The following is a 13,190-nucleotide window of genomic DNA, read 5'->3' as shown; positions in this document are numbered from 1 at the left end:
ATGCGTGAGATGGTTGCTAAAGAAGTCAACAAGATGTTGAACGCCGGAGTTATCGAACCCGCGAGCACCGAGTGGGCTTCGCCGGTGGTGCTCGTCCCGAAGAAAGACGGCTCCCTTCGGTTTTGCGTTGACTACCGACGTCTCAACGCAAAGACGGCAGCGGATTCGTATCCGCTGCCCCGGATGGACGACTGCATCGATTCGTTAGGGGATGCAGCCGTCTTCACTACGCTTGACTGCAATTCAGGCTACTGGCAAATACCGGTCGCGCTGGAGGACCGGGATAAGACCACATTCACCACGCATATGGGTACGTTCCGCCATTTGCGTATGCCGTTCGGACTGAAAGGGGCGCCGGCCACCTTCCAACGTGCATTGGACATCATCTTGTCCGGCGTAAGATGGCAGATATGTCTCGTATACCTCGACGACGTCATAGTTTTTTCCCGAACGCACGAGGAGCACGCCGAACACCTCGACAATGTCTTGAGCTTGTTGAGGACCGCCGGTATATCCCTCAAGCTCAAGAAGTGCAGCTTCTTCCGTCCGAAGGTGCATTACCTGGGGCACGTGATATCCCCAGGTAAGCTCAGCGTGGCCGAAACGGCGGCCGACGCCTTCAAGACTTTCACGTTCCCGAGGACGCTTACGCAGGTGCGCTCGTTCCTCGGGGCGTGCAACGTCTACCGCCGTTTCGTCAGGGGGTTTGCCAAGATAGCTCGACCGCTAACCGACATGACCCGCAAGGACGCCGACCCCGACTTCGATAATCCGACGGCGGCCCAGCTTCAAGCGTTCGAGGACCTCAAGGCAAGGATGATCGCTCCGCCGATACTTGCGCTTCCGCGGTACGGTCGGCCGTACATGATCGATACCGATGCAAGTGCGTACCAACTCGGGTGTACGCTGCTGCAAGAACACGACGAAGCCAACGGCTGGCGTCCCGTCGGATATTGGTCGTATTCGTTAAACGACAGCGAACGCAACTACAGCGCTACGGAACGCGAGTGCTTCGCTGTAGTGTGGGCCGTCCGCACACTACGCCCGTACGTCGAGGGCACGAAGTTCACCGTCCGAACGGATCACGACGCGCTGAGGTGGCTCATGTCCCTGACCGAGAGCTCCGGAAGACTCACCCGGTGGCGGCTACGTCTGGCTGAATACGATTTCACCATTCAGTACCGCCCCGGGCACGTGCACCAGGTCCCCGACGCCCTGTCACGCCTCGTATCACCGAGGGTCGCCGACGACCCTCGCCCGGCTGTCGAGGTGGACGACGACATCCCCACCTACGACACGTGCACCACCGTTCGTGATGTCTCCGATGAGCTCGCGGACCACGTATGCACCGCGAGCTGCGAGCACGAGGCCGACCACGTCTTCGTGACCACAAGGAACCGAACGAAATCCCGAAGGAAATTGCGCGCCCGAGCGCGCGACGAGCCGAGGGGCGACGACGAAGCCCCTGCTCTAGAAGAACCCGACGCCTTCTGGGCAGAGAACGAGGAATTTGACGCCGTGGACCTCGATCGCGCCCAAGACTTCGAAGCCGATACGTCCGGTTCCCAAGTCGCCCCTCCGCAGGACGACCTGCCGGCCCCTCTTACGATAGAGGAGATAGCCGAAGAACAACGCGTGGATGACTTCTGCCAAACGGTATTGGCACGACAGTCAGAGTCCCGGGACTCGGCGTTCTTCGAGGACCACCAAGGGGTGCTCATACGGAGACACCCCTTCGACCCTGATATCGTACAGGTGGTGGTCCCTCGGACCCTACGCGCCCGGTTGCTGCGGCTCTGCCATAACCCGGCCATCGCCGGGCATCCGGGGCAACACCGCATGTACTACGCGCTCCGTCGCGAGTACTACTGGCCACACTTGGCCGCGGACGTCGCGTCGACCGTACGAGGTTGTCGAACCTGTGCGATGAACCGCGTCAAGCTTCGGAAACACCTAAACCGATTAAGGTTGTTTCCGGCGACGCGACCGTTGGAGAGCCTCGCGATCGATATACTGGGGCCGCTCCCAAAGACCAAGGCAGGGAAACGATTCCTCCTGGTAATCACCGACCGCTTTACGAAGTTAACGCAGGTCGTCGCACTGCGGACGGTAACCGCCTACACCGTCGCAGTGGCGTTTTGCGAAGCGTGGGTCTTTAAGTACGGCGTCCCACGCTCGCTACTGTCGGATAACGGACCGCAGTTCAACGCAAAGTTCTTCCAAAGCACATGCCGAGTGCTTGGAATTACGAACCTTTATACGTCAGCGTACCACCCTCAGACGAACGGCCAGGTGGAACGCTATAACCGAACGATTGCGTCGATGCTCCGCAATTACGTGAACGAGCATCAAGACGACTGGGACGTGTACGTGGGACCGTTAACGTACGCATATAACTCCCACGTACACCGAACCACACGAACGACCCCGTTTGAGCTCGTGCTCAGTCGGCCCCCGCCGGAGTTTTCTCTTCGACGAACCGGCGGGGACGCGCCCCCTGCCGATAGGGGAACGGATCGTGCGGAGTTCCTGAAGACCCTGGACGCGACCATCCAGAAGGCCTACGGGAGCTTGCGACGCACGCAAGCCCGTTACAAACGCGACTTCGATAAGCGCGTTCGAACGATCAACACACGTCTCGAGCCGGGTAACTTCGTCTACCTGAACCCCACTGACGGGAGCAAGACGTCGAACAAGCTCGTCTCGCCCGCCGTGGGGCCGTACCGCGTCCTCGCCAACGATCGTCGTACCATCACAATCGATCGTGATGGCGTCACCGAGCGGGTGTCCGCAGACCGCTGCGTGTACGCGCCCCCGCCGATGGACGTGCCACGGGTGAGCATGACGACCCCGCGTGACCTTGCCGACAAGGTCAGGGAGGGAACACAGTACGCCGTGGAGAAGCTACTCAAGCATCGAGAGATGGAAGACGGAACAACGGAGTTCCACATCAAGTGGGCGGACTACGACCAACCCACTTGGACGGCACGCACCCACATCCCCGAAGAATTGGTGTCTCGATATGAGCTGCGTCTTCGAAGACGCACGGGGAGGGACCTGAACTCCGAAGTGAACGCGGACGTTCACTCTTAAGGAGGGGGCTCCTCAACCGCTCCGTCGACCGGAAAAATTAAACCCCCTCATCGCGGTCGGAAAGGGCGGGGGTCTACGCAAGGACACAACGAGGGTGGCCGACCAACTTCGGGGAAGCATGGGATGTCCAGTCGACGCACGGACAACGCAAGTCCACGCGGCACGAACCGCCATCACCGACGAGAGGCGGGTCGTGAGACAGGGCGTACTGTGTCACGAACAGTAGCCCTGAGATGTCAAGTGAAAGGAGGGAGGATACGGCCTCCCAACTAGCACGACCACCTACGACCGGTGCGCTATACTCGCGCTGTTGCAGTCCCGTCGTGTGCAAATATAGTATAGCGCACCGACTGCAAACAGGGAAGAACATCAAGTCGAAGTGATGCACGCTTCCCGAACGCGTGACGCATAGGCCTCGGGCAGTCCTTACTGCCCGAGGGAGAACAACCCTCGCCGTAATCGATGAGGCGAGGAGCATAGGCAGCGCGCTGGAAATCTATAAAGCCGAAACGATGGACGTTTTCCGAACGCGCAAGGAACAAGCCTCGGGCAGTCCGTACTGCCCGAGAGGGGGGGAAGACCGCTGACATAATTGGCCAGGAAAGGGCGCCGACCGAACGCGCGACTCCAAGGCCCCGGGCAGTCCGTACTGCCCGGGAGGGACGACCTCTGAGGAAAGGGACCAGGCGAGCAGCAACCGCATGCGCTCGTTAAGTGCGCGCGCGCATAAGCAGTGACGCGTTCAATCAGATCCGAGAGCCGGTGACGTGGTGGGGCGGCATCGACATCGCGGGCATTGCTGTTGAAGAGATTTTCGCGGGAAACATTTCTGGCAAAGTTTTTGGCGTGATTCAATCAACGGATCTGATTTTTCGGGAAAAAAGGATTTTCGCGGGAAACATTTCTGCGAATTTTTTGGAGGGTTTGATCAAGGACGCGCGCCTCCGCGTCGTAGACGCAGCTCGCAAGGGGGACGGACGAACACGATAGTGTACTGTAGACTCAGCCCTTCGCGGACGTCGAACGCAGCATAGAAGAGTCTCGCACACGGGCTCTTGAAAGGCAAACTCACGAACAGGAGCACGCCGGGCCCTCGCCAACAGCACGGCGGCGACCCAGTCAATGTCTCATACGACCCGCCGACACGGTGTCGGACGAGCGGCGCCTCGCGCGCGCGCGTCTCGACGAAGGACGGCGCGAGCGAGGGAATCTACAAGTAAGACGGATGAAAACGCCTCCCGCTCAGCGGGGGGGGAAAGGCCCGCACCGCAGGGAAGCGACTGTGACGGGCAAAGGAGCGAGTAGGTGCTCGCGACCGGTTGACCGGCCGGCATGCACGCCGGCGCCGGCGACGGCTCACAAGGAATACGTCCGACCCTGGCGGCGGTGTATCTCCCTTCAGGGACACGTAGAGTTGACGCCTAGTCGAGCACCGACGCATCTCCGCCCCGCCATCGACGCGCCAAACGGCGGACACCCCGGAACGCCGACGTCACTGCTGGCAGCGCCCGGCCGCGCCGCACGCATCGGAGGGAAACTGAAAGACGCAAAAGGCCAGCACGGTACGGCGTCGAACGGTTGAGGGCGAGCTCAGACGGCGGTGCATTTCCCGCCACGATCCGGGAAGGCGGGTACCCCGCGACAACGAGAGGGTGAAGGGAAGGCAACGATGACAACATGACACGGCACGCTGCATCACCTTAGCAGACACGAGAACGGTGGAGGAGGCGCCTGTCCGTCGGCTCAACAGACGCCGAAGGGCCCGACAGAAACGACAGCGCCGAGGATAGCGTGAAGGGCGGTTCAAGAACGAAAGCCGACCTCCACGACGCGCGCAAAAACGGGACATACGGGCGTGCAGGGCGCGTCGTAACGACAGAGACGCCGGAAGGAGTGAATCGCGAGGTAAACAAACTCTGGCGAGGTCGGAGTAAGGGGGGGTTTTGCGATACGTCACGCGGAGAGGGTATTCGTAGGGCGCAGGACTCGCCGCACAACACAGAAACACCGATCGGTCGTGGTAGGGAGAGGACTGTGGGCGATTCGAAAGAGGGAAGCCGCCTCCCGTGACAGTCTACCGACCCCCAGCGGAGGGCACAACCGACGGCGGCCCTACGTCCGGCTCGGAGGAGCCGGGAGGAGCCACACCCGCTCGCGAAGGAGAGCAAGGAGTGCTCATGACGCTTGCGGGAGGAATATACCCCGTATTAATACGGGGTCGCGGCGGACGAAGTGAGAGAGCCGCGACAGGGGACACGAGAGAAAGGGAGCGCGGCGCAGGGCAAAATAGGGAAGGCGGACGTATCGATGAAGGGAAAGGACCCCCCCCCTATTTGCGAACGTGAACGCGGACGTTCACGCTTGAGGGGGGGGCCGTGTAGCATAACCGCCGGCTACTGTACTATACATTAGATTTAGAATTAGATCTAACGCTGTAAGGTACGGACCTTACAGCGTGCGCGCGAGCATACCTTACAGCGCGCGCGCACCAACACGTGTATCCCACGTGTAGCACACGTATGCTGTCAGCCCCGACGGCTGACAGCGTTACAGTGCGGGCCGGCCCGCACTGTATACAGTAAGCCGACTACAGTACAGTCCGTACTGTACTGTAGACGGTAAATTAACTTGTACAATAAATATAGGCAACCCTCCACCGACGGTCGACCACCCAGCTTACTCTACTCACACCGCCGTTCCGCGAGTAGTTACCACCGAGCGGGTAGTGGACGCGCGCGACACCGCGGCGAGCTGCGATCCGCCTCCGCCCATCAGTACCGGATCGTCAACCGGTACTGCTCCGGGGCGTCGAGGCGTCGATCCACTCGCCTACGCGCGCGTCCCCGCCGACCACGCTCTACCACCCGCTACCGGCCCGCTTCCGGTGGCGTTGGTTGGTTCAAGACCCTCGGTACGCCGATCCGGGGTCTTCCGCCGAACATCGCGAACACCCCTCCGCCGTGTGTGGGGTGTTTATGCGACAGATCCGAGCCTGATAGGGAGTTTGCTACGAGAGGCCATTGCCGAACTCTTTCCTCCTGCACACTTATTCTCGAAAGAAATATGTGACATGCCCACAGTTTGGGTCGAATTGAGAAATTTCCTAAACGCGCGTGGTGCAGCTTTAACACAACACTCTTCCAGAAGAGTAATCATGACTCTAGCACATGGCATTTATGATGATGCTGAGGATAGAGCTGCAGCAGTTGAAATGGCTCAGCTCATAATAGCATCGGGGCGACGAGTGCGACCTGGTTTACGGAATGATGATCCACCTCCACATAGTTCAGGACCAGTAACTGAAGATAGTGGTGGTTCATTCGACAGCAGTGCTGCGAACCTGACTCGCTTAGCTCATAATGTCGCCATGAGGCTGAAGAGCTCCAAGTTCTCCGGTGATATTGGAGAATGCTGGATGGACTATGTCGACGAGTATTCGCAAATATCTCGCGACTATGGACTGTCACCACAGCAAAAATTCCAGTTTCTCCACAACCTTCTTTCGAAGGATGCTAAGCGATTCTATCTGGAACGTGTTCAGATGTATGCTCAAAGTTACCAGCAGGCGGTAGATATGGTGAATCAAGAATACAATTCACCTGTGCGTCAGACAAGGGTGAAGAACTATCTAAACTCCCCACGTGTTTCAAACTTCGTTAAGGAAGGCTTTGAAATATCAACAGCATTAGCTAAAGTATATAAGCTAATAACGAAACTATCGCGTCAGGTACCACCATCACATCGCGGGGACTCACACAAGATCGAGTTCCTAAGGAACGCTGCAGTTGGATACGGTTGGTCTCGTGAACCGTTAAGCCGAGTGGCAACCCATAACTTGTCATTCTAGATGCTATACGGGGAACTAGAAGCTGCGCTGCAGTTAGACAAGGAGGCTGATCTGGCTTTGGCACGTGACCACGCAGCTGGACCTAGTTCCTCTGTTGCGAAGGATGACTCATTGGGGGTACTGTACACTGGACAGGGTCGCTACGGTAAACATCCGAGGTATGTTAGATCAAAGGCAACTGGATATTCTTCACAGAAAAAGAAACCGCTGGACATCGCAGGTTGCTTTAATTGCGGAGACCCAAATCACATGCTCAAGGATTGTTCGAAACCCATAAATGCGTCCAGAGCTGCCACAATGAGACTGGAGTACTACAAGAAAAAGGACGACAGAAAACATGCTGTACATTTGGTTCTAGCTGAGCTGTGCCAACAGATCGACAAAGGATTTGCCGAGTCAGACGATGAGTCCGGAGAACCCGACGATGTCGAGATATTCCGCCTTGCGTTGAGCGAAGACGTCGCCCAAGCATCTGGCCCCACGTTACTCGATCACGAGAGTGATTCTGATATCGACTTTGCAGAGATATTCGTCTTATCACGCTCTTGGGACTCTCCGGCTAGCGATCAGTTTGAAGGCGCCTGTGTTGACTCAGGAGCCCAGAAAACTGTAATCGGATACCAGCAAGCTGAAGCTTACTGTGCATTAGTCAACAGCGAACTTGACAGGGAACTTAATGGAAAACGTTTGATCTTTACTTTCGGATCAGGCAAACACGAGCGGATCGGACAACTTACCGTTCGTATCCCGGTTTCCAATTCATTCTTTCTCTCTATTGTGGCCGACGTCGTTGATGTGGATGTTCCCTTCTTACTAGGACTGGACGTTCTGACCAAAGCACGTCTAATACTGGACTTTGAGGATGACGTGATGATATCAAAGGCTGATGGATGGAATATACCACTGACAAGGAAGCATGGTCATGTGTACATCGAATGGTCTTTGAATATTTTGTTCACAACGTCTGAATTACGCAAAGTTCATCAGCATTTTTATCACCCTCATCCCGACAAAGTTTATGCCTTAATGCGCCGTGCGGACCCCTCTAATGTATCATCTGATGTCATGGGAGACCTACAGAAGATCACAGATACTTGCGACGTTTGCCAGCGCGAGGCTAATGCTCCCCATAGGTTCAGAGTATCTATGCCCGAAACTGATTGCGTATTCAATCGCACTGTTTGCGTTGATCTCATGACCCTTGATGGAAAAACAGTGTTTCATGTCGTAGACAGGGATACAAAGTTTAATGCCGCATGCTTCTTTGTTGGAGAGTCTACAAAAGATGTATGGGACGTTTTCATGGACATATGGGTGTCTCGGTACGTTGGATTTCCTGACAAGATATCCGCTGACCAGGGACCACAATTCAAGTCTACTGAATGGAAGAATCTTCTTAATACTGCTGGGATCAAGGAACAACCTTCAGGCGTCGAGAGCCATAATGCTATTGGCGTGGGTGAAAGATACCACTCGTATCTAAGACGTGTTTACAACAAAGTACGTTCCGATAATTCTCAGACTCAGCCGAGACTGGCACTTCAGCTGGCTGTTAAAGCTGTCAATGACACAGCTGGGCCTTCGGGACTCGTCCCCACGCTTCTAGTCTTTGGCATACTCCCCCGTCTTCCTATTACTCCTAAAGAACTCCCTGAACATGCCGCGAGGATGAAGGCTATGGACGTTGCTTGCAAGGAGATGGTTCAAATTTCAAGTCAAGCTAGACTGGGAACCGCTCTCCGCAGTAACGTGCCGTCTGCCGCTGACAAGTCTTACTCAGTTGGAGACGAGGTACTAATGTACCGTGAGAAACCTATTGGCAAGTGGGTTGGTCCATACGTCGTCAAAGATAAGGAAGGTAAGATGTTGACGCTAGACACTGGAGATCGGAGCATCCGGGCATCTATTGACAAATTGAAGAGATACAAAGTCAGTGATGGGGCTCTTGCGCAAACTGATAACGATCCTTCTGATCATATCTCTGATAATGCTGGACAAACACCAAATGAAAATGTTATAGCTGAAGGTGACGATTTTTTGATGGATCATCCACTGGAAACTACGGTTGTAACAGATAGCTCTACGTCTCTTGGAAAGGATCTCTTCGATGAAGAATTGCTCGATATCATGAAAGGAATACGCGAATCTGAGCTCAGTAGGCTCGATGAGAATACTCTCCACTCTATCGACCCCATAAGTCTTGGAGTTGCTTTCATCGGAATTCACATCACAAAGGTGTTGAAATCCGGAGACTTGCGTGGAAATTCAAATGGTTTCAGGAAAGCAAAGCTAGCTGAAATAAGGGGGCTGAAAGATCGAAAAGTGTGGAAGGTAGTTCCCAAGTCATCTGTCCCAGCCGATGCAAATGTACTTGGCGGTCGATTTGTTCTTGCTATTAAGAACATAGGAACGGAGGACGAAAAGGAGAAGGCCAGATATGTCGCACAAGGTTACAAGGACAAAGATAAACCATATATGGTTCATGATATTCCAGCATTACGTGCTTCATCGATCAGACTTATACTATCTGTCGCGGCAATCGAAGGGTTCCGTGTCTTCTCACATGATGTGAATCAGGCATATACACAAAGCAAAGATAAACTAAGTCGAAAGATATTCGTTTTACCAAAAAAGGAGGATCTGGAGTTAATTGGAATAACTGATGAAGAGCTCCTGGAGCTATTAATTCCCTTATACGGTGTTTGTGACGCTGGTAACTACTGGAGTGTAACGTTGGAATTTCACGTCACAGAAGACTTGAGTATGACGCCTACCACTGGAGATCCTGCATTATATGCCAAGGTATCTGATGGTGAGACTGAAGGCGTAATGGGAATCTACGTCGACGACAACCTCAATGCAGGCAATGAGAAGTTTGAAAAGATAACTGCTGAAACACTCGAGAAGTTTGACGCAAAGCCGCGAGTCTACGACAATTTCGATTTCTTTGGCACAATGATAACAACCACATCTCCAGGCGAGTTTTTTCTCTCACAAGAGAAGCACGCCAAAAGATTACCCATCGCTCCAAAGGGCTGCTCATTTGATCATTTTCGAAAGCATCGAGCAAAGCTTTCATGGATGGCACATTCCCGTCCTGATCTATGCTGCAGTATCAACAAAGCTGCCCAGGTGACAGAAGATACAATGTCCGATGACAAAGTCAAGGCATTTAATCATGCAGTGAAGATTGCTAAAGGCAACGATGTTAAGGGGCTTCGATTCGGGAAACTTATTGTTGACACGCTCGTTCTGAAGTGCTACGCGGATGCAGCTTTTGCAACAAACGATGATCTATCATCTCAACTTGGATACATTATATTGATTTGCGACATGAACGCTCAATGCCATATTCTGGATTACTCGAGCAAGAAGCCCAAAAGAGTTGTACGATCCATCATGGGTGGCGAAGTTTATTCGTTTGTGGATGGTTTGACACTGCCTTTGTAATTCGGAATGACCTGGAAATTATGCTAGGAACTAAGATTCAGCTACATTGCTTTACAGATTCGAAGCAGCTGTTTGACTCAGTCACAAAAGGCAGACAGACAACCGAAAAGAGGCTAATGATAGACATCGCTGGGGCGCGAGACGCATACAAATCCTTTGATATTACTCAAATTGGCCTCCTGTGCACAGATCTTAATCCTGCCGATGGTTTATCGAAAGTTAAGGACAATGGAGCACTGTCAAAGCTGCTATTCACTGGTATTGATCACTGTGAAGTGGAGCAGTGGATCACGCGCAATGAATCAAGCTCGCTATCTGAAGAGGTGGGAGTGTAATGGTGACGGGGTAGGAATGCACTCTCACATTCTTGACAATAGATGTCTAGAATATCGTGCTCGCTTGGTTCCGTTTAGTCTTTTATTTGAGTTTATTTTCAGGCGATTCAATCAACTTCTACTACTTTCCAGCTCCTAATAAAGTGAGCTCGTCCCTGGCTTGCGACCGCCGCTCGCTCACCGACGACTCTTTTTGCAGAAACCTCTTCTCTTTTTGCGCACTCTCCACCGACGGACAGCGCCAAAGGAAGAAACAGGCCGGTCGAAGGCCTGTAGCGAACAGAGTCTCACTGTACGACAGTAGCGGGATAGGGCAGCTCGCTTCTACTACTTATGGGTCGGCGGCGAGGCGGGTACAGCGAGACGCCCGGCTGTTAGTAAGTGCTGTACAGCAGTGTCTATCCGACCGAGGATAGCTCTTTTTTTTGGAAAAAAAAATATATACTGTATATATATATTAAATTGAACATTCAAAAAGCTACCTTGAGCACTATTTCCTTAATGTGCTTGTTTTCGGCAATAGCATCTTGCAGAACACCGGGAATTGCAGCCTTGAATACGCAGAAAGACTAAGAATTACATGCAGATTGAGTACCAAGTTGCCTTTTTAAGCTGGCATGTTTGGTTTCGAAGTTATTTTATAAGCGGTTTTAAGGTGGAAACCCTTAAAAAAGGTTTTAAACACTAGTTTACAAGTCTCCTCATGGCGCACTGTGCAAACCGAGTTATTTCTAGTCGTTGACTACATTTGTATTAAGCATCATAAGCCCCAGAAGAGGTGGCGCAGCTTCACGCCAATCCTGGCGATGCTACCATTTTCCGAAAGGATTCCCATTACAACCGGAGTTCTTTTAATGCACAAAGAGTCAATCGGTCTGCTACACTAGCCAGCGGGCCTTTATACAGAGGGCCAAGACGGCCCGGCCATAAGAATCATACACTACCTACTCATCTCGAGCTACGTTCTACTCCCCTTTTAAAACTCGACCCTTTCTCCATCCAGTCCTTCTCTTATCCGCTCCATTTCCGCGTCCAGTTCAATCATCTCTCTCCTCAAGTCCCCGGCCATCGCCGTAACCTGCAGTCTGGCATCCTGCGGCGACAGCGGCTCCTGCATCCTCTGGTCCTCGACGGCCTTCGCCACATCCGTCCGCGCCCCGACAATCTCCAACAAACACTCCTCGCACACGTCCGATAGCGCCACCCACTGCGCGTAGTACACCACCAGCTTCCGCTTCACCGCCGTACACGGCTGCCACACGTCCGTGGGTCCGGTCACATCGATCTCGGCGCCCCGCGCGTCCGCGCCCTCCTCGTCCTGGCTCACCGCAAGCGCGTCGTCCACCAGCAACTCCGGCTCGGCCGTGGCTTGGATGAGGCCCACGAGCGGCTTCGACGACAGCCTCCCCATGTTCGCCCTCAGTTGCGCCCAGAACGACGCCATGTGCATGACTACAACGGACAGGCGCTTCAGCTCCCTAGCCACGGCATGCAGCGACTCAATCGCGGCCATAGCCGCGTCGGCATCACTCTTCACCGCCCTAATCCTCTTACTGCATTCCGAAATATCCGCGAGCGCCTCCCGATTCACGCGGCGCTGCTTGGCCTTCGCCCCCAGCAGCATCCTCCTCCGCTCGCCGGCGCTGACCACATCGGCCCTGACGCCTTGCAGAAACCTGGCCACGGGGGACAGGATGGCCAAGCCGACCGTGCTCACGAGCGCGGCGTCCAGGGCGTCGACAAAGCCGAGGACGGAGAACAGGGTAGCCCTGCGCGCGGCGTGGCGTTCCGTCCTGACGGCGTTGGCGTACTCGCGGCCGGCCTCCGAGAGGGAGTCCAGCATGGCGCCGTGTGTGTGCCACGCGGCGGCCTTCTGCACGTTGAGCTCGACGAGGCGGGAGCGCAGGCGGTGGCAGTCGGCCTCGCACTCTGCGCGGCGGGCGTGTGCGGCGTCCAGCGCGCGGGCGGCGTCCTCTGCCGCGGAGTCCAGGGCGGCGGACAGGTGGTGGGCCGAGGCGGCCAGGCGGTCCGCCAGATTGTCGTTCGCGGCGAGGTTGCGCACGGCGTGCGGGAGGAGGCGCGCGGACATGAGGGCGTGGTTGTGCGAGAGGTCGGCCAGCACGGCGTCCGCGGCGTGGCGGAAGCGCAGGACCGAGGCCGAGGTGGCGTCGAACAGGGCCAGGACTTTCGCAGAGAGGGCGGTGAGGTCGCGGGCCAGAGGCGTGTACGAGGCGGCCAGCGCGGCGGCGCGGGAAAGAGAGAGGAGACGGGAGACGCGCGACAGGTCGTCCGACAGCGTGGATAGGTGCAGCTCGGAGAGCAGGCGGTCGCGCGCCGTGCGGACGGCGCGCGAGGTGGAGGGCGGGGCGAGCGAGAGGTCGATGGGCTCCGCGTCGAGGACGACGATGGAGGAGGAAGGGGGAGGGGGAGGGAAGGGGAGGCTGGAGAGGGACATGGTGGGCGGT

At 55.3% G+C, this 13,190-nt stretch overlaps 1 protein-coding gene; it reads right to left on the bottom strand.

The window, feature by feature from the left end:
• Nucleotides 1-11,557: 11,557 nt before the first annotated feature.
• On the bottom strand, nucleotides 11,558-12,169 carry CHC_T00008214001 (hypothetical protein). XM_005712317.1 is given in 2 exon segments: nucleotides 11,558-11,701; nucleotides 11,702-12,169. 1 exon segment carries the CDS (start codon nucleotides 12,167-12,169, stop codon nucleotides 11,702-11,704), a length of 468 nt encoding a protein of 155 aa, XP_005712374.1. The 3' UTR covers nucleotides 11,558-11,701.
• Between the last annotated feature and the right edge of the window lie 1,021 nt (nucleotides 12,170-13,190).

The sequence above is a fragment of the Chondrus crispus genome, genomic scaffold (genome assembly GCF_000350225.1).
Source record: "Chondrus crispus Stackhouse genomic scaffold, scaffold_97, whole genome shotgun sequence".
Lineage (NCBI taxonomy): Eukaryota > Rhodophyta > Florideophyceae > Gigartinales > Gigartinaceae > Chondrus > Chondrus crispus.
The sequence above is the reverse complement of the archived record's forward strand: the minus strand, read 5'-3'. Positions and strand labels throughout refer to the sequence as shown.

Bases quoted from the DNA above. Each gene is read 5' to 3' on its own strand.
- CHC_T00008214001 (XM_005712317.1), bottom strand. From the start codon at position 12,169: ATGGCGTCGTTCTGGGCGCAACTGAGGGCGAACATGGGGAGGCTGTCG.